This window comes from Stegodyphus dumicola, chromosome 8 (assembly GCF_044657685.1).
Source record: "Stegodyphus dumicola isolate Sdum_Otavi_A_Nest chromosome 8, ASM4465768v1".
Taxonomy (NCBI): domain Eukaryota; kingdom Metazoa; phylum Arthropoda; class Arachnida; order Araneae; family Eresidae; genus Stegodyphus; species Stegodyphus dumicola.
The window spans coordinates 153,903,688-153,926,455 of NC_140775.1; the positions used below are offsets into that span (position 1 = coordinate 153,903,688).

At 30.2% G+C, this 22,768-nt stretch overlaps 1 protein-coding gene across 1 annotated transcript in view; it reads right to left on the bottom strand.

Moving 5' to 3' along the window:
- Positions 1 to 22,768, bottom strand: part of btv (dynein cytoplasmic heavy chain beethoven) — a 256,105-nt gene that overhangs the window by 147,041 nt on the left and 86,296 nt on the right. Inside the window, exons 22-29 of the mRNA XM_085822605.1 lie at positions 21,250 to 21,473; positions 20,175 to 20,307; positions 17,402 to 17,632; positions 15,177 to 15,299; positions 14,253 to 14,518; positions 10,225 to 10,364; positions 7,189 to 7,307; positions 973 to 1,155 (exon numbers count right to left, since the gene is read on the bottom strand). Coding sequence (XP_085678731.1) covers positions 973 to 1,155; positions 7,189 to 7,307; positions 10,225 to 10,364; positions 14,253 to 14,518; positions 15,177 to 15,299; positions 17,402 to 17,632; positions 20,175 to 20,307; positions 21,250 to 21,473 — 1,419 coding nt within the window. The remainder of the gene's footprint in view (positions 1 to 972; positions 1,156 to 7,188; positions 7,308 to 10,224; positions 10,365 to 14,252; positions 14,519 to 15,176; positions 15,300 to 17,401; positions 17,633 to 20,174; positions 20,308 to 21,249; positions 21,474 to 22,768) is intronic.

Sequence of the window (22,768 nt, forward strand, 5' to 3'; positions counted from 1 at the left end):
ATCTTTGGAGACAGATTCATTCTCTATCTCCAACAAAAAAACTCAGCATGAAGAGTTGCTTTTCTATGTTTTCACCCTTTCATTATTGTTTCTGAATTAGAATTTGCCACGGATGAATCTAGAGATTATAGCTGCAATAAATGCATATACCAACGAAGGTAGCTCTTTTACGATAAAAAAAAAAAAAAAAAAAAAAAAGTCAAAAAGCTGTGATTGGAAATAATTACGAAGTGCCAAATTCCTATTTCATTGTTTTGCTAAGTAGCATGAACTCGAAATTTTACGGACTTTTATTTTCCTGCATTATAGTAACTTTTATTGCATGAGAATGCACCTTTCATATAATTTTTCCAATGAGAAAACATTTTCTACTTTTACGCATACAACTGGGGTATAAATTCTTAAAGTAATTTTGCAAAATTTCAACACTTCAGCTATAGTAGCTTAAATTTCACTTTAAATATAATGTTGACATTATGCTTTTCAACCAGCATTTATGTAAATTAAATAACCAATCTTCTAAAAATTGTATCTAATTAGTTTTCATCATTATATTTTTTTCATATTTTTCTTTAAAGAGAAATATGGTAATCATGTAGAATGTGGTCTACTGCTTTTAGTTCGTTGTTTATTTCTTGGATAGCGCCAATAAAAACACTATTTTTAAATTCAAACCTGCGATAAAACTCCAGAAAAAAAAAAGAAATAATTAAAACAATGACCAGTTTCAGTGCTGCCAACTTACAAAACAAATAGCGAACTAAAAGAGGTAAATTGCCTACTGCGTGATTAATAGAAATAATGTAATTTCTTGAAATATTTCAAATGTTTCAACAGCAGTAATCAATAAAATAAATTTTAAAAAAGCTCCCTTAAAAACTAAAAATCTGATAATAAAACATAAATTCATTTAATATTTAATACTTTGAAATATTGCACTTAATTTGTTTTTCAAATTTTGTTAAAATATACCTTTTTTCCATCCAATTCAATTTCTTTTGTTTTCACCTTTAATGCAGTTTGAATAATCTGTATCTGCACGGATAAAGCTGAAAGCACAGATTCTTCCAGGCGATTAAATTCATCAAAACATCCCCAAGCTCCACACTTTGCCAATCCAACAAAAATCCGACTCATTGATTTTACATCAATGCCCTGTAAATACAGCCTATGTTAAGTGAGGTTAAAGACATGATTAAACTTAAAACTGGCGGGGTGGAAAGCAACCATAGTTTGGTGTAGATTTTGAACGAAATTCAGCTTTATTCAAAACTTATGTCAAACTAAGTTTTTTTCCCTTCTTAATTTTACATTTTACATTGATATGTTTCTTTTTCATTTGATATGGTTTACCAATCGAATGTCATTTTGTATGTACCAGTAGAAATTAATTTAAACAATACTTTCTCCTTCCAGTGGTTCATGCATACTTCAAATGAAAACTAAAACTTAAGAATTAGAATCATCCTATTAAAACGATGTTGCTATAAAATAACATAAATACACTGTTCAACAGAGATAATGTCCCTTCTTTGTAAGAATGCTTGACATGAAATTCACTGCAAATGATAAACTTGTGAATAAATTATTTTACTTTTGAGATTTGACATCAGTTGCCAAATTTGCATCATAGCTTGTATAAAAAAATGTTCAATATTTAATAATAAAATATTTCAGTTAGGTAAAAGAGCACAAAATTTGAGACTTCTAAGAAATTTTTAAGCTCGCCAAAAGTAAGAGATGAATGAATTTTTTTTTTTTTTAAATTTCACACTCGCTTTACAAGAATACCCCAAAAAGGCTGGACTCAGTACGTGAATAGGCAATAGTATAGGTCAAAATCACTTTAGCTTGGAAAAAGATATTACTAGCGAAACTGCTGATGTTTGATGCTAACCATTTTTGCATATTTTTGTCCCATTCATATTTCTGGTACAATCAGCATTTTTGAATAACAATTAAAGAACTTGTTCCTGTTTAAAGTAAAATACACTAAAAAATATTTTCGTACTATAAGCTTTTATTTAAAATGGATATGATAATGCACTAAAAGAGAAAAATTATTTATCAAATACTTTAATGAGAATAATAGATTAAATAATTTTATTTATACAGTTCATCTACAGTTTTATATAGCTAATAATAAAAGTATGAGACATCCATGATAAATTAAAAAAGGCTTTTGACAATGCAAATAAATTAATAGATTTTGTTATTTAGGTGCCCAATGCTTTTATTATTCATGCTATTAAATTGTAAATGAATTCTGTAAATATAATTATTTAATCTATTATTTTGATTAAACTATATAATTAATTATTTTTCTCCTTTTAGTGCATAAATTATCATAACCATTTTAAATAAAAGTTTATTATATTAAAAAATATTTTATTTTTTGTTTTTTAGTCTCAACACATTATCAATGACGAAATTTTTAGTTACTAAAAACACAAGCAATAAACTATAAGAAAATTATGAAATAAAGAAAAGTATCTGCGCGTCATTCACAGAATAAAGAAGTTTCTTTGAGTATGCAGTTTCTGACATTGGATGTAATAACTATATTGCAATGAGCCTTTTACTTGAAACAATGACGCTAAAATGAAAAAAACAATTATCATCAATTTGCCCTTAAGTGCGCCCAAATGGCACACTCAAAAGCAATTGTTTCCAGAATAAACGACATTTTTCTCTCGTCTGCTTCAGACTGCAGCACACATTTTTAAAAAATGTAGAAAATCGCTCAATTAATATTTTTTATCATTCTTATTTTAAAAGAAGGCAAAAAAAGTTTGTTTTATAATCTTCGAAAATTCTATATCCCATACATTTTTAGATGTTAACATTTTAAAATCACAAATATCAAATAGTCTAAAAGTTGAGCAGTTTTTAAAAATTCGCCAAAAAATTCAGAAACTAAGCTAAAATTTTCATATACGTTTCATTGCAAAGGTTTTTTTCCGCTTTATTCAATGGTATCAACAGTAAAATTCGATATGCTTCGATTGTTTGTTAAAAGAAGGTATACGCGAAAAATCGGTTAAACATTATATAAAATAATAACAATAATAATAATTAAAAAAAAAACTAATGAAAAATCGCTTCACCATACTGTAATGTCATTCACATTGTGTCTAAAATTTGAACTCGGTAGCTTATCAGAAAATAGGTCAAAAATCGATGATAAAATTCGCCTCACAGTGCAACACCACGAGTGAACTAAATAAAAGCTTATAAATAGGGTTTATCGTTCAAAACCTGTAAAAATATCAGAGTTGTTATTACAATTGATATGAAATACTGACAGCAGAGCTTAAATCGCACCGGAACCCACCGCAACCTAGCTCCGGTACCTCTTAGTTTTGGAGATAAATCATAATTCTAGACAGAGCTCAACCGGAGCACTAAATAGGAAAGCTCCGGCACTTCTTCTGTGTAACTGAACAACAATTTCAGAAGAAATCTGATCTCGGATATTTTATTTTTAGCAATAAAATAATACTAAAAATCGCTTATTAAATTTTAATTTATCTCAGTAAATTTTATTTAATTGTAATCATTTCATTACTTTAATCTTTAATTATATTAAAGAATAATAATTAATATTAATTGCATAATTATCAATTAATCTTGTAATATTTAACTATTTAATTTTTAAATTATTAATCATTTTAATGGCCATTTTATTCATTAATTTATTCTTGTTCCTCTTTCCTGACGGTCTTGCAAAGGGCTCGAACACTTCTAATTTTAGAATAAGCTCTAACTGAGAGACGTGAAAAGGTAAAGAATGCATTTTCATTCAGCATGCTGATGTGACCTCAAAAAACTTCAGACTGACAACTTTGGAGTTACTTTATAATACACCTCTCAAATTATTAAACTAATTATAACATAATTCAGAGTTAAAATATAATCACTTAATAATTAATTTATTATTCTATGTTCTAATTTAATGCTTTCAGTCTAACTTCATTCGATTTTTTAATTTCTTAAAATTTTATACTCATGCAACTCCAAGTAGGAAAGAAAGCTTTTAATTATCAAAATGCAATTTAAACACAATCAAAATTAAATTAACAATTAATATGCATACAATAATGTGGATAAGCTTACTAATGTAAAGAAAAATTAAATATTAATATTTGCCAATTAAACATTAGTTACGTCTAACAGCAATATTACCTACTAAATACCAGTTGGAAAATTCGGCGCTTCTCTACTGTTACGACCTTGCCACAAAACTGAATTTGGCGCTTTTTGCACAGGCGAGAAACAACACGTTACCGATCCACGCATGTGTGAGAAACAAACTATTAACGATCCAACTGTTTTTCGTAATTAAATAATGCCAAAAAGAGGTTTTTCGTTACAAAATTTTCATTATGCTTACTATTTTCAGTCTTGCGTCAACGGAAAATGAAACTAGAGCTGATGTTTTGGCATTAATAGCAGTAACTGCTGAACTGTGACCACCAGAAAAAATCTATAAAAAATGGATTATCCAGATATACTACTGCACAAATTTTAAGCAAGTATCTGATTTTGGCCGTAATTAAGCAAAAAATCATTTGGCTGGCATAAAATTCATACTACAAAAGCACAATGTAGCACTTAAAGGATGAGGAAATTATATTAGTCAAAAAATGAATAGAATGCAACAAGTACAGAAGGGATAGAAAAATGCCGCAGAAAACTGTCTGGCCAAGAGGAACTAGCCAGAAAGCCTTAGTAAAGGATATGACTTCCTCTAACCGCAATGGCTGCATTGCGCCGTCAGTTGATACTATCAACTGACGGTGCAACGCAGCCATTGCAGTTAATAAACATCAGAGTATCTAAAAATTCTTGGGTTAAAAGTTACCATTCTTCAAAAAGCATCTGATCATCTGATTAGTCTGGTGTTCCCCGAAGGGAAAGATCATGCCGACTGGCATCTCCCTAAAGTATCCCACACATGTTCAGTGGGATTTAAATCAAGCAAGCACGCTGCCCAGTTCTTTCTATTGATATCTTCACTTTCCAGAAGCTAATCAACAGCATGAATACTGTGTGGCCTCCATTGTCATCTGCAAAAACAGTCAGGATCAACTGCGTCCCGGAAAAGACACATGTGGAGGACTTCATCACAGTAACGATTTGTGGTAAGTGAAGCTCTGTCAAAAATGTGGACCTTCGTCCGTCCTTTCCTCAAAATGATTCCTTATACAAGCACAACAAGATCAGTCCAATGGTATCTTTCCCTTATGTTACTTGGACCTTTCTCCATATCTCCTACCTCACTGTATATCAAGGCCGGGTTGGGGACTAGAATCGTTTGTCAGACTGAAAAGACTCTCATCGGTAAAGAGGATCTGACTTCATTGATGAGGTGTCTAGTCTCTGTGTTCTCTATACCAGTGGTAAACAGTGCTGCCGATGGGCTGCTGTAAGTGGGATTCAGTGTTCAGGAATAGGCCACTGTTATGAGGCCGTCTGGCCACAGTAAACCGGTATACATGACGTCCGATTGACGTGCGCAACTGCTGAGCAATGCTGCCCACTGTCTGATTTCGATGTTTTTTCACCTGCGCGGCGATATATCCAGGGCCGGATTTACATATAAGCTACAGAAGCTATAGCTTAAGGCCCCCCCCCACTTTCTTGGAAGCCCCCCAATTAAAATACAGTATAAATAGTATTAAAATATATTATAACAGACTTATAAAGGGCCCCATATCTCAAATAGCTTAGGGCCTTATCACATCTAAATCTGGCTCTGGGTATATCGGTCATCAGTCACTGTTGTTTTTCTTGGCCTACCACCTATAACCTTTTTAACAGTTGTACCGTTGTACCAATCGTTCGCGAGGTTTTCCAAGCTCGTGAAACAACACTTTTAAAATTTCCAAACTCTTGGGTAAAAAACTTTCCTCTTCAAGCTTGCCAATCATTCTACCCTGCGTGAAGGCACCCTGATGTTTTCTTGTAGCCACACTGCACGTACAGTCTCACTTTCATTTGCAGAATGCCTGGAAATGCACCTTCCTTTCTTCTTTATAAGTTGCCTTGCACTGAACCAGCTGATTCCTCGTGTTTTGCGTGCCCTGACATACTCGCTGACATCATGGCGCTGATATTTGCACATGCATCACCTTCCTACTGAGTTGGCTTTTCACTGTATTGATTGCAAAATGCCCCTTTCAACAATTTTACACTTGTGTGCTGAAAAATGAGTTTGTTGCTTTAAGTTTTTCACGTTAGTGTATGATGTATTTTTTAATAAACTGCTAATGAAATTGTATTAAATAAAATAATAAATATAATTTTCTGGCATACTTATATATGTTATTTTAAATAAATTTCTTACATAATTGTGTTAAATGCGATAATTAATATATATATTAAATAAGTTCTTTTGAATTATGCTATTATTTTAAATAAATTGTGGACAAAATTGCATTAAACATATAGTAAATACAAATTTATGTTAAATTTTCATCTATATGTATATATTAAATAACTTGTGTTATATAGAACGGCATATTATAGAACATCCATATGAAGTGCAGGCAAGTGCCACGATACTGATCATGTTACTTTAAATTAGATATTAAACGAATTGCCGGTGTATAGTTTACTGAAATAATTTCCTTTAGGTGGCTGTTTTCAACATGCGGCAACAAATCGCATTTTCTTAAGAATTCTTTCTTAAGATTCTTAAAAAATTGCTTAAAAGTTAGAAAAATTATGCTGAAAAATATACCTTGGGTAAAAAAATATGGAACTTGCACAGTTTTAAGCGTCATTAAAAGATGAAAACATGATAAAAGCCTTAGCCTAATATAAGAACTTGTTACCAAAATTTTATTCACACAAGTTTCTTTTTCTTTGATACTTAGCTATCAGAAGTTCTCTCAAAACTTCTAAACTACTTCTTCATATCAAGGAAATAGTTTATATCTATATAAAATAAAAGCAAGATGATTTGCGGGATATGCGATGAAAAATCGGGAATATCCCGATAAAACTCAGTAGTTTGCAGCTTTGCCTTTACTATTGTGTTTGACTATATAATCATTCTGAAATTTCAGTGAAATTTCATCCCACTTACATTTCAAAATCTGTGAAAGAGCTTTAAGTAGAAAAAATCTCATATTCACATATTTAATCACAATTTATGCTGCTTGAATTAATAAATCAACTTACTTCATCACAGTTGAAAACTAAAACTTGTCGTCCAAATAAAGAACCTAGTGCTTTCACAGATTCAGTTTTGCCGGTGCCTGCTGGCCCGTATGGATTACCTCCCATTCCCATGTGCATACCTAAATGATAAATAAAAACGAAATCGGCATTAATGGAATGCTCGCATTGCAACTGAAAAAAAAAAAAAAAAAAAAAAAAAAAAAAAACAGAATAAGTTGAAAAATCAGCCAAATTAAAGAAAGACAGAAATAAGCCCAAAATGATCTTGTTACGATTACATTATTTGCACATTTACATATTACATAAAAAATTATAGTAGAAATCGTTAATGCTTCGCATTACCTTGTTTTACTAAACAATGTAAATCGAAGAGGTACTTATTATTTTCAGCACATGGATTTCATGTTTTCGGAAAAAGAAATTGCCATTTAATGTATTTTTTTCAAGATTCAGGTACAAGGAATCCAACGAAAAAAATACATACCTACATTTTGAATAATTAAAGCTTTTCTTTATTAAAATGCATAAGTCTTTACATAATATTAATTTATAATGAAATAATATAATAGCAAAGCTAGATTTTATTTGATTCAAAGCCAGTGAGAACATTCTGCTTAAGAGATAACCTCATGGAGGATTTTCTTAGTGAAACTGGCTTATGTTCAAGTTAAATATGAAGAAAACCACAAAAATGCCCCTGCAGCTAGCCTATCACCTGCAATTCAACTCAGGTCAAACTACCAGTGTTCAGCGACTTTATCACTTGGCCACTGGTGGGACATGTAATCATAAATTTTTTGTACAATTTCATATTGTTATATTTGAAAAGCTTGCTTTAAATATATGATTGCTATGTTCTATATCTTAAAAAATTAAGTATTAAACTATAATTTGAATTGCAATTGTTAAATTTAAAACTTTTAAAGCCGTTAACTGGAAACTTCATTTGATGTTTTGAATGCAGCTTTTACTAACTGAAATTTTGTAAATAACTCATGAATTTATTAATCAATTAATTATAGTTCTGCAGAAAAAAATTCAGCATAAAGCTATTACATCTGAAAGAGAAGACAGGATGAAGAAGCAGCAATTTTTTAAGAAAAATACTAAACAGTATATAGGCAGTTTGCCTTTATTAATCTTGAAAAAAAAAAAGTAACCTAAATTAATCAAACCATTTTGTAAGTATATCAGAGCAGAGAACCGTCTGCCAGAAATCGCCTTTTAAAAATTTAAAAATTATCTTAATTTCCTTTTATTCCAGTAAATGAGAAATATGTACAATGAAGCAATAACTGCAGTGACTTAAAAGTCGAACTTAACAGTTTAAATAGCAATGTTAAAGTAATTTTAATTTTCATACTATGTTCTTTACTCAAATAGAATGCATTTATCACGTATAAAAAAATAATAAATTAGACAAAAAGCTAGTTGCAAAGAATCCACATTTCAATGTAATAAAATATATTTCCATGATAGTATTAGATAATATATATACTCGCATTTATATTAAAGTAAATAAATGGAATTCAAGAAGTTCAATGGAATTAATTTAACTTTCTATTTTGAATTTTAACTTTAAAACATTTAGAATATCCTTTTTCAATTTAAGAAATTTTTGGGAAAAAATTAACTTCATATTTTAAATTTATGTTTAATGCTACGCATGCGCGTTTAATGTTACGCATGCACGTTGGGAGGATGTATCTCCAGATATGTTAAAAAATGCTTGGCATAATTTATGGCTAGCTGCCATATGCCATTGTGAGGATGATGAAGATGATAGCTGCGAATTTGAAGGTTTTTGGACATAGCAAACTAAAGGTGAAATTTTCCAGCTATTGGATTTTGTAAAGAAATGTGGAGAAGCGGTAATTAATGAAGATGATATAACAGAAGTTTTTCATTGCGATGACAATGCCCCAACCATCAATCAATTAACGGATGGCGAAATCTGTAGCATGGTTCTAGATCCAGAAAATACCGCTTCCGATAGGTGGAACTTTGTAACTGAACAAGAAATTATGTCTGTTTATAGAATTAAAGAGAAAGTATTAGCACAAAAAAACGAAGCAACTTAAACAACTTGCATTGAAAGAAATGTTTAATAAAGTAAACAAATAAATATTAAGCTGCTCCCTCTTTTTTATTTATTTATTTATTTTTTATTTCGATACCCTTTAGATCATAATTTCTCTTTATTTCATAAATTACGGTTTCATATTTTTAATTGTATATTTTCTGTATGCCATCTTACCAGATTTAAATTGATGATCTATAATCTGAAAAAACCCCTAATCCGGAATCTCTGAAGTCCCGACGAGTCCGGATTACGGACTTTGTACTGTATAGTGTAGCCAAAAGCCATTCTGTTGACATGGTAGAGGAAAGCCCTCCACATATCCTTGGGCCCTGATCTGAGTTCTGGAAAAGGCATGCATGTTTGTAAGTGTACATGTGTGTCTTTGTGACATAGGGGAATTGAAAATACTGTTCAGCTGAAAATCCCCTTGGAAAGTTGCAATTAGGAGAAGAGGAGACAAAAATCCTTGGATCTGCCCTCAGTGACGTTCTTCATCAAAGCTGAACCACAAGTCTTTTGAGGACGTAATATGGTCCCCCAATGTGGTGCACCTTGGACAACATTCCGAATGATGAGACAACTTAATGAATAATGGATTCAGCTAATAATAATAAATACTTAACTAGTGCAGTCACTGGAAAAAATAGAATAACCGAGAGAAAAATATTCAAATAAAGCAAAAATGCATTTTATTAATTCAACAATAATTGTAAGATGTAATAAACGGTTTACCTATATTTGCAACAATATTTAAACAGAAACTTGAATACATGAAGAAAGACCAAATTTTAAATTTAGGTTTTAATTAAACAAGATTTTTATCTTAAGCAGATAAATGTCAAATGCTTTTCTTCCATTCATAAGACAATTAAGATTGCTCTAGAGAACTATGCTTTTTTCCTTTTAAATTCTAAAATGATTGTTATAACTATGGCATGTAAGCAGAAACTCACCTTGTGTTAACGTAAGATAACATTTATCTGTTAATGGTGTATGAACTAACTTTGCAGCAATTCCTTGATATTCATAACTGTATTCAAACTCAGCATCCACCATTCTGCAAACAACTATACCTTTGCTGTTTACATAAAATCTAGAAACAGTAGTAGTATCTTAAAATATGTTTAATAACAAAGAATATAAATTCAAATTAAAAGTAAATTAAAAAGCCTATGACTTGTGCTAAAGCTGCAAAGTAATAAACTAATGATTCATAATAATTTATAATAAGAAAACTTTCCATATTCCATCTCCAAGGCACTCAAAATCAATTTAAAAGCAAGAATGACAAAAAAAAAAAAAAAAAAAAATTATAGTCAGAATTTAAAGACCTTTTAAATAATAGTTTCAATTTTTTGTTTAAAAATCTGCTAAGAAAAATCTTAAATCGCAAAAAATACAAAAACCAAAAGTAAATCCTAAATATTAAAAAGTAGTTATTGTCATTGACCACAGATGAATCGACTTATCAAGGGAATAAACCAATCTACCATCAATTAACAACAACTAAATTAAGAGAGTGTTTCATCTTACTTCCAAGTAAGCATCAAATTATTTGCTAGATTCAAACCATAAGTCAAAATTAATACAGTCAAAAGTCGTTAATTCGGACACCCATAATCCGGAATGATCTATAATTCGGACCTCAAAGCTACAAACTTTCTGCGCATGCGTCGCATTGACGTCGTAAGACCTTTACGGCTGCGAATATGTGTGTGCGCATGCGCATAATACATTTACGCATGCGCATTTAATGTATAACGGACGGTATAAGCTAAGCTAAAATGATCTAATTCAGTTAATGTTGCAGATTGCGGTGTTCCTTAATCTTCGAATTGGATCCTGCTTATTATTTTTTGCAGACTGTTAGAGCAATTTTATAAAAGTAAGCTTGAACTTTCGATTATGTCAAATAGAATTTCCGATATACGAGGGTAAGTTGAAAAATAAGTTTTCCCTGTCGACTGTGGTCAGAGTTGTGCATGAAAGTCAAAAAATAGAATGAGACATTAAAGATATGGCATACCTTTATTTTTCCACATAGGTACCAAGTACATTGAGACATTTGTCATATCGCTTGATAAGCTTCAAAAAGCCCTCCAGGAAAAAATCAGGGCTTTGCATATGGAAGAAGCGTTGAACGGCTTGTTTCACTTCAGTATTGCTTCCAAAGCGCCTTCCCCCGAGATTTTTCTTTAAAGCCGGAAACAGATGGAAGTCGCTTGGTGCGAGATCAGGACTGTATGGCGGATGGTGTAGGCGCTCCCAACCAAGAGTTGCAATATGGTTTTGCATTGCCATCGCTGAATGTGGTCTGGCATTGTCATCCAACAGCAGAACGCCAGATGTAAGAAGGCCAGGCCGCTTTTTCCGAATCGCCTCTTTCAATTTCGACAGGGTGTCACAGTAGCGCGTAGCATTGATGTTTCCATCCTCCAAAAAGTCCAGCAACAAAACTCCTTGGGCGTCCCAGAAAACTGTGAGGAGCACTTTACCTGCAGAGGGAGTTGTCTTGAACTTCTTTCGGACAGGTGATGACGGATGTTTCCACTCCATAGATGCGGCCTTCAATTCTGGCATGAAATGGTGGACCCAGGTTTCATCCCCCGTCACAATCCGAAACAGAAAGTCATTGCCATCTTCATGGTAACGCACGAGATGTTCCAGGCTGACCCCCATGCGTTGTTCCTTGTGTGTCGAGGTCAATTGTCAGGGCACCCATCGTGCTGACACTTTTCTGTATCGAAGAATGTCATGGATGATGTTTTGAGCTCACTCATGTGAGATTCCAAGTTCTTCCGCTACTTCATCGATGGTGATATGCCGGTTCGCTCTAACCATGTCATCCACCTTCCTGACATTTGCATCTGTAGTGGCCGTGCGCGTCCGTCCAGCTCTCGGTATGTCCTCCACTTGCTGACGTCCACTTGCTGAATGTGCGACACTATCTCCGCACCATTTGCTTTGACATCACACCTGGCCCATAGACTTCCACGAGGCGGTTATGAATTTCTGTTCCTGATACTCCATCTGCCCATTCATAGCGGATAACCGCTCTAACTTCCTCCTTTGACCACGAATTCAAAACGCACCTTCTCTCCATACCTACCGGGGCTCAAATGAACAAGCCGTTCAACGCTTCTTCCATATGCAAAGCCCTGATTTTTTCCTGGAGGGCTTTTTGAAGCTTATCAAGCGATATGACAAATGTCTCAATGTACTTGATACCTATGTGGAAAAATATGTCATATTTTTAATGTCTCATTCTAGTTTTTGACTTTCATACACAACTCTGACCACAGTCGACAGGGGAAGCTTTTTTTTCAACTTACCTACGTATATTTACTAATATGTAAAGGATCTACAAAGCGAAAGTAAGTTTCGAAGTCCATTAAACAAAAAGTGGATTTGCTGCAAAAAATGGATAAAGGAATAATTGATAAACAGATTTTAGCATGGTTAGATAAAACTATGCTGAAATCTGTTTATCAATTTCACGCTGCTCTGCGGCAGGAGGGGGGGGGGAATGCCGCGGCGCGCAATGAATTGGAAGTTGATCTGTCAGCACTATCCTTATCTTCAGGGCAGATGTTTTTATTTTATTTGGCTTATAATTCCTTACTAAATGTAGTATTTCATCTCGGTGTACTCCGTCTTTGATATGATTAAAATCAAGCTCCTCGTCATTATAATTCGCTTCCGATAGTGAAGAAAGTGACACAGAGGTTATTGAAAACGAAAAAATTTCGATTGACAAATTAGTCGGTATTCTCGACACAGCAATTATAGGACTTGAACAGAGGAACTTTGTAACTAAACAAGAAATTATATCTGTTTAATAGAATTAAAGAGAAAGTATTATGACATGAAACGAAGCAACTTAACTTACATTAAAAGAAATGTTTAATAAAGTAAACAAATAAATATTAAGCTTTTTCTTTTTGTAAATTTTGATACCCTTTAGATCATAATTGCTCTTTATTTCATAAATTACGGTTTCATATTTTTAATTTTATAATTTCTGCATGCCATCTTACCAGATTTAAACTGATGATCTATAATCCGGAAAAATCGATAATCCGGAATCGCCGAAGTCCCGACGAGATACCGGATTAACGACTTTTGACTGTATAATACAGTGAAAGTTCTCATGGTAATCATCTTTGAGCATGAACAGTATTCCTGACAGCAGAAATAAACTTTGGTGCTAAACCTCACTTAACAACTTAACAGAAGAGCACAGAGATCGAAATTTTTTAGTATGACCAGCAGTTGACATAGGGAAGTTTCACTGTAATTTATCCACTTAAAAAAAAAAAAAAAAAAACTGTTTAGATTAAAATATGAATATAATTAAAAAAGAAAATATCACTTAAGAGATTTGATCTTTTATTTTTGTTCATTGTCATGGCTTATATTTTTTTTTTCAAAGATCCCAACCTTGTGCAGTACCAATATAGCAATAACATATGTCTTCCAGTAACTAATTAAGTCTACAGATATAAATAGATTTCCTTTATTCCTCTTAATAATTCCTTAAAAGCTGATTTTTATTCACCAATGCAACAGGAATTTCAAAAATCTAAATGATAATAAAGTATTTAACTTTAGAATGTAAACAGTGATTGCATACTCTCCCAATGCTTCTTAAATTTCATCTTGTCGTATTACGAGAAGATTGGTCAAAACAACATTTTCATATAGTTTGAATACATTTTTAATTTAATTAAAACATAAATGTTTTTATAATAGAATAGCAGATGCATTAAGTAACCACTCTCGAATATCAGAATTCTGAAGCTACTCAAAAGGAATCTATCCAGGCTCCTGGTATTTCTTATTTATAATAAGTCCTAAAAATTTGGAATCCAGAAATTTTTAGTGTATTTTAATCTTTAGAACTTTCAGAACACACGTTTAAAATTAGAAGCTGTAAATTATCTTCTATAAAAAATAGTAAATAAATAATTTTAAAGTATACCTTAGTCGTTTTTGCCAAGACCAGTCTTCTTTATTTCTTACTTTCTCTTCAATAAGTTCATCAATGATGCTGATATTGTAAATTGTGTCTAGAATCAGGGCCTTCAATTTGAGACGCAGTAATGGCATTGCATTAGATGACATATTCATATCCGTATAGGAATCCAGCTGAGTTTTTAGTTCTTTCAAAAACATTGAAAGAGAATTTTGAGATATAGCTTCTTCACACCTTTCAGTGAATAAGATTTGTTCACTTAAACACAATACCTGCAAAAAGAATATATATACATATATATTTCTTTTAAGATATAAGTACTTTGTATAAAATAATTATATATTTATTTTGGTAAATTGGGTTATAAGCAACAGCAGTTTTTGATGATAGCATATACAGACTTTACAATCTGATAAAAACATCTCAGTAAAATTTTATAGCCACTTGCTTTATTGCATCACAGTAAATTTTAAATAAAAATATAAACCTAAATTCTGAGTTCATATGTCAACTAGATAAACTCAAAATTAATTTTAAAAGAAGGTAAAATTTACATTCAAATGTAAGACTTATTTGAAACGACAAATTTGTCAAAATTCACTATAGGCATTTACAATAAAAACAGAGCACTGATACATATATAGAAAATACTAAATAATTTTAACAATAAAATAAATTCACTTCATCAATCAAAATACATTTTAAATAGCATATTTTTGTTAAAATGTTTATTTGTATAGACAAATAAAAACGTTTTCGTTAAATAATCAAATGTTGTCAAAAAACTTATAATTTATCCATAAATTCCCAAAACAATGTGAAAATTAATTTATTTTGCATGTATTACATTACAATGCAGAAATGTCAAAAAAATTATTATAAGGGTCTGAGGGGAGAAATGAAATACAGGTGAAAGAAATGACTACATACTTGAGTTGGAAATTCAAGTGGATTTATATTTTGTTCTCCACCTCTTTTACTTAAGTCTAAACATTGTAGCAATATAGTCTGCAAAGTATTTCTCATCTCATCAGCCAGTTCCTTTAACCATACCTGAAAATAAGAATTTTATTACCCAAAATATCATAAAAAATCTCACAAAAAATATTCTATATAAAGTGACAAACACCTACCTATTAAAATTTTAATCTGTGTTTTATGAAAAAAAAATGAGGTTTATACACTGAAACATTCCGAATTCATATCACATGCCAAATAATGATTATTGGAATTACTAAGGGTCAAGAATCAGCATAATATTCACAAATTTATAGGTCTGTTTTTTAAAGGTTTTAAATATAGAAACTTATACTTCAGCTGCAGAAGTGAAAATGGAGAATTTATTAATTATTGCAAATTTTAAAGTATACCTTAGACAACACGTGCTAGAATTATGATTTTACACTGATTCTTGTTGCCTTAGCACCTCCAATAAGTTAAAACATTTCACTTATAGATATCAGTTGACAAAACCATCCATAAATTGATCAAGATTATATCCCATTTACACAAGCTTTATACCCTTCTCATATTAATAATCATAAATTCCTTAAAAAGAATGCAAAGAATGGATTTTCTATACCAGGAATTTTATTTCTAAAATCTATCTCAGCAGAAAATCCTGAAACTGTAAAAAATAAATTAGACAGTCATTGTACAAAGTATTCAAAAAAGATAGTTACAGCTTTTATTAAAATATAATCTAGAAAGATGCATTTTCCAGTGTTATTCAAAATAAAGCAGAAAATTTTATGAAAACAGTTTCAGTGAAGTTGGTGGGACATATCCTATCTTTAACAGTATCGAATTTAAATATTTTTTATAGCCCCAGGGATAAAAATTTATAGTTTTTTAAATATTCATTAAGCTTTTATAAGTTAAACATAAAACATCACATACCTTTACATGTGAAACTGGTACAAATATTCAAGAATAAATTTAATGACTTAGATCCATTTTCAGAGCCTAGCGTTAAGCAGTTCAAGGAGATTTTAATCAAATTTGAGAAGAAATTAAGAAATAATAGTTGTTTGTTTTGGAAATTATCCATTTTACACTGGGGACCATATAAAAATTTGTATCTGACTGCTTTTATCTGATCAAGTGATTTGTTACTACTATATATAGCTTTCCTTATTATTTAATATATTTTCTTTCTTATTTTCTTTGAAGGTAATCTTTGAATATCATATCATCCCAATAAATTAAGGAACAAAGAGTAACGTAAATAAGTGTTGGGCCATCTAGAAAGTTCTACAGATTTTGGATGATAAATAAAAATCCTTCTTTTAATAGATCCTTGATTACAGAAGGTAGTTGTTTAGAATTGGCATCATTTTCAAGGCTGAAATTTCCGAGCTTAAACCACCTATGAGCTGTGTCACCAGAAACCGCACTTTGTTCATATATAGCACAAATTTTACGAGTGCTTTTAATTAGAAATTTTTTAAAAAATTAAAACAGTTGTTGTTAAGACATGTTATTAACATGACAAAAATGAACTTTTGGGTTCTCCATTCTTATTGCTGCTCTAAAACAAAAATTATGCAGACAACATGTGCTAGAATTATGCAGTGTGAGCAGAAAAGACCATATTTAAGCACCTGCTTTGATCAAGATAACTTTTTATTAGCAGTAACAAAATAATGAGAAGAAAATACGCTTTGATTTGAAAAATCAAAGAACTTCCCAAATGACCCAATATATAAATCTAGCTAACAAATGCTGTGCAAATACAGCTGATCATAATCTGATCTAGAAAGCATAGTCACTCAGAAGGTTAAAAATATAAAGCCTGAAGTTTCTCTATTTGAACATCTTACAGTACAGAACATAAATCAAAGCATAATTTTGCATCTTTTTAAAATTTACTAATATCTGTAAGAGAACTTTTCCAACAGTAGTTAAATAAGCTTTCATTCAATTAACATTTACCATTATCTGTGAGATGAAATTCACATTTTAGGTTATGTTCATAATAATTTGCATACATCTCTTTTTCACTCTAATACAATTAAAACATATTTGATAATAAAACATGAACACATAGAAGTATAAATATTTAAATTACATACAGAAAAATACTTATAATATCTGTACTCTATGGGGAAGTAAGATTACTTGAATAAAGTAAATGAGAAAAAAAAATCAGAAACCTCAATTTCAGATGTGACTAGAACAGGTTTCCGCAAATTTACAGCTTCATTTTCTACAGATACCATAGCAATAATGCTTGTCATGCTGTCATCAAACAGAACATGATGGATACCAGCAAACAATTTCTTCAAATGGGATTGAATTACAATAGCTTTTGTAGATTGGCCAAGAATTTCAAGTAGGTCTTCATCCCCCAAAAAATAGAAACGAGGAAACATGGATCGTTTTTCCTAAAAAACAAATTTTAAAAAGGAGGAACAAAAAATCAGCCAAAAAAATGCTATTTTAATTTAATAAATAGATAATTCTTTAAAAAATCTATAATTATTACACAGGCTGAAGAAAAAATAATAAAATGACATAAAATTCATATTTAAAACACATCATCAAGAATTCAGCATCTTAGCTTGTTTCATTTACAGTTTAACTTTAATAGCACTCAGACAACTGTAGAAGCAAATGAAAGTTGTAAAGTTTGCAAGGTAGAAAGATTAGAAGCCAGGTAGAAGATTTGCAAACTAGAAAGAAAGTCTATAACTTGTACATAAGTTTTACATGTAAAATCAATAGTAAAAGTAATGCATTTACGTAATAAAATTTTACTTCTCCTCAAAAATGTAAATTTCCATCAAACTATAAATAATACAAGTTGTTGCTGATTATGATGTCAATTAAGTTTTAAGAACAATATATATGTTACTCATATAGTACCTATACAGGTCGCTGACTGAGTGATTCACAAATTTTTACATGTAACTTTATTAATTAGTTTGAAGAAGCCTGAACTTTTAGAACCAAAACAGAAGAATGCAGCAAAATACCGATTCCTAGCTAGATTTGAATATGGCAAGGTGATAATATCTTTGAATCATTAAAGTAAAACATATGGATTAAGATGAAACATATTTTTCAAGTTATCCATCTAGTTGCATGAACTGGCTAAAATTATTAAGTTTGTAATATTTCACATAGCACTTTGGAACCAAAAAATGTAATTTAAGGTTTTCATAACTTCAAATGAACAGAAATTGTTATCAAACAGATCTATTACATCCATAAAGAAGTAAAAAGCTAAAAATTTCAGCATATATTTTCACATTTCTGTTCTCAATATAATTATGTATTTACTTGTGTAAGGAAGTTAAGCTTGGTGAACCAGAACTCTTTCCTGGTTCTTTACATGAGAATGAGCTATTAACTGATCCATGAGTTACAAGTAAATTTCAGTCATTTCAGTTAATCTTGTTAAATAAAATTAAAAGAATACAAAATCCTGATGGAATGAGAAAAGACAGAGTCAAAAAGGGAGGTAAGGAGGCATAAGAATGTTTCAGACTAATCAAAGAAAGATCACAGAAAATAAGAAAAACAAAGCACAGGAAATGAGACATATATGTATTTAGGGCTAAATAAATAGGTACATAGTTAATAATAAATCAAACAGAGACTCACAATTAAGAAGTGCAAACCAAAAGTCATCCAAATACTACTACTTTTCTGAATGCAATTGCTTAAAAATGTAATGTTTCAAAACACATTATTGAAATTAAGAAAACTGATTGAAGTTATTAGTGAATTACTATTTTTGAAGTACATTTGGATTTTTTCATGATAAAATCACATTTCTTATTATCAGATTTTTGTAGTAAGAGAAACATATCATAGTGTCTCATTTTTAAGAATTAGATGTGTTATATTTCATGAATTTGACTTAAATACAAGAATTTTTCCTTATCATCGTGTGAGATTATATCTAAATTGCTTTCATGATACTGATTGATATACATATTCATGGTCTATGAAACAGAACATGTTGCACTGAAATAGTTCTTCATGTATTCAAAATATAGCAGATGAGAAAAGTATATCATCTTCAAGTTTATTTGCCATTAATATTTTGTGAGTCTACAGAATCATTATAGCAATTGTTTTAGTTACCTTAGATTTCTTTTTCAATTTGGATTGACAATATGATCTTATAATTGTTTAAAATTTTATATTGAAGCTTATTTGCAGAGATGATTAACTAGTCAGTTTTCAGTTTCACCATAACTGTTTTTGCATTTTTGATATTCATTACCATATAATCCACTTTAATTATTAACCATGTTCACCAATTTTAACATTTTAAATCCTATCTATTTATTCTGATTTGTGGTTTAATCTTAAAACTGTGATATTCAGTCAGTTCGAAAAGTTGCAATTTAAATAATAAGAGGTATATTGTAATATACGTGGGACAGGTACCAAAACCTTTTAAGCAGGTAGGGCCTTCAAAGGTCTTAATCAAACTTTGCCCTAAACATGGTAACATTCCTGAGTCTGATCTGGTTTTGGTTACAATCAAGAGTAACCACAAACCATTTTAAAAGGACCCAGCTTAATGAATGATGTTGATCTATATTTTTAAATGCTATTTAAATTTTTGCTTTCATAAAAACTATAGATTTTGCCTACTTATGGATAAATTAACCAAATTAAAAAGTTATAGTGCAAGGCATAATTAACTTTAGCTTGGTTTATTTTATTTAAAAACTTCGATGATAATAGAAATCTGACATTTATAACATCGTGTTTGCAAATCAATAATCCATACTACTAATCAATGCTAGGATATCATTTTTGCAATAATTAGTTTAATAATTTTTGTAAATTGTATTTAACAATTAAGTTACTGTTCTTTCAATCATGATATACACTTTTTGTATTATTTTAGGTTTCATTATAGATGAAAACATGTCATGCATAAAATAAGAGGAAAGAAAACATTACTTCTAGAAATTTATTCAGAGCTTTTTGGCAACGAATAAGTTGATCTTTAAGATTATCCAAGATGTTAGGCAATCCTGAAATTGATATTAATGAGATCACACGATCATCTTGAGCAATACTATTCATCACAAATCTGTAAAAATATGATTAAATAATCAGAAAAAATATCATCTAATCAATAATTTTCAAATTGAACTATCATAATGATTTTTGAAAAGGTGAAGAGCTAGTATGTATAAAGCATGCTTACATTATTTAAAAGCAAAAACATTTTTGACTCTTTGAATGTGTGTTTCTAGCTACTTACACTTCTTACTTTGAGATTATAACACATAAATTCAACCAGAATCATTTAGGTGAAATATAAACATTAAAAATTAAAGAAATCTCTTACCTTTCTTTATTATTTTAATGTGATCCTTTTTATTATATGACAAAGTATAAAAATGTTATAAACATAGAAAGATGTTTTATATAATATGTAAACATGAAAAATATATACTTAAATTTTAAGCTTATTCTGTTTGTTAAAAATTAGCACTCTCTGGTGACAAGAAAGATGATATATATTAAAAATATATTATTAATTAGAAATTCTATTCACTCCGCCATTCTAGTCATTTTTGAAATTGAATCATTTTATATCTATCTTTTGTCCTACATCCTAATAACACATAGTAAACTTAATTTCAGTGCTACAGTCTATGAAAAATTCTTCTCATTTATAACACCCCAGAAAGAAGAGTTAAAAGAAAAAAAAATTTCTTCTACCATTTTTTTTTATAATTTTATTGTTATTGTGATTTTTAACTTTTAATCCGACCAGTCTAGACTTAATTAGGTTCTCAGTTCTTTAATACCTGTTGTTACAAAACAGATGGGTGTTTTCCCTTTCATTAATTATTAAGCTTTGAAAATTTACTTTACCACTATAAGCAATATTTACTTACTAAATGCATTTCCAACAATTTTTATATCACCATATATTTTCCTTCTATTAGTTACAAGCTTACTCTAATTCTCTATAGTTAAAAAAAAATCTTATACAGAATTATAAAATTATTTATAGAGGTACCTGAATTCTTTGCAGATAGCAAGAAAGCGAGTTTTTTCTGATGGCAAGGAGCCACGTCCAAATATAGGTTCTAAATACACCCATTTCCTTTGAATGAGATTCAATTGATGAAGTGAATGATCTAAAAGAGTTAATCTTGAGTCCCAGATAGAGGCACGATCTTTAAAGTGTTCATAAAAGGCAGTATCTTTAAGGGACTGAAGAAGGCATTGATTCTCTCCAACCTATAATCATACAAAGATCAAATAAATATAAATCAACATAAAGCAAAAATTCCACATAGATATGTCTGATATGCATTAATGTGAAATTCATAAATTTTATATTTTCTCAAACACTACAATGAAATTTTTAATTTTTTTAGTAAAATGCTTATAAAAAACTACAAATAAGTATTGGATACCATAAGCTAAATGCAGACTGCTTCATAAGTTTGATTCACATAGCTTGCATGCAAAACAATTTTATTAGAATGAGCCAAGAGCTCCCTCCACATATGACAATGTCTGCTTCGATAAACTTCTTATTCAAGACAATCATCACATTTGACTTAGTAATACTGATGAGGAACTCAAATCTCAATATTATTTATGAGCAACTAGGCTCAACAATATTAAATATTGTTTATGAGCAACTAAGCTACCAAAAAATGTATTCAGGGTTCCTAAGCAGCTCTCAGATGATAACAAAGCTGTGGAAATGGAATAATCTTTCATGCATTTGAATCATCATGCACCCATCAACGATTTTTATCTCAGCAGACTCGTGAATGAAACTTAGGTGGTAGGTGTTAAAAACCTATGTGGACTTAGAGCAAACTGCTATGATGAGGCTTCAGGGATTTAACACTGATGCTCTGGTGTACAGTTAGAGCAAATATTTAGACAAATATGGTAATTTCATTAAAAAGGGATGGTTACCAGTGCCTTACTACTATGTTCCCTATATCTGCCTTTGGAATAAAGTTTATCTCTGAAAGGTTTGTAACTTTACTTTTTTAATTGCCTTCATATAACACACATTTAAAAGAACATAGTATTATATATATATATATATATCAGGGCTTAATTTCTAAGATTAGAAGTGCCAGAGCACTATGGAAGACTGTCAGCAAAGAGAACCAAGAGTAAATAAATAAATAAAATGACTATTAAACTCATTAAGAATTTTTAATTAAATAGTTAATTACTACCAAATTAATTAATAGCTATTTAATTAATGCTTATAAATTGTTATTTAATCAATAATTATTATATAAATTAATTATAATTTAATTGATAATTATTAGATAGTAAATTAATTATAATTTAATCGATAATTATTAGATAATTAATTATTATTTATTGAAATAATTAAATAATTAAAATTAAATAAAATGTAAAGAGATAAATTGAAATTTAATAAGCGATTTTTAATATAATTTTATTGTTAAAATAAAATTTTAGAGATAAAATTCCTACTGAAATTGTTATTCAATTACATAAAAGAAGTGACGCAGCCTTCTTGTTCAGGGCTTCTT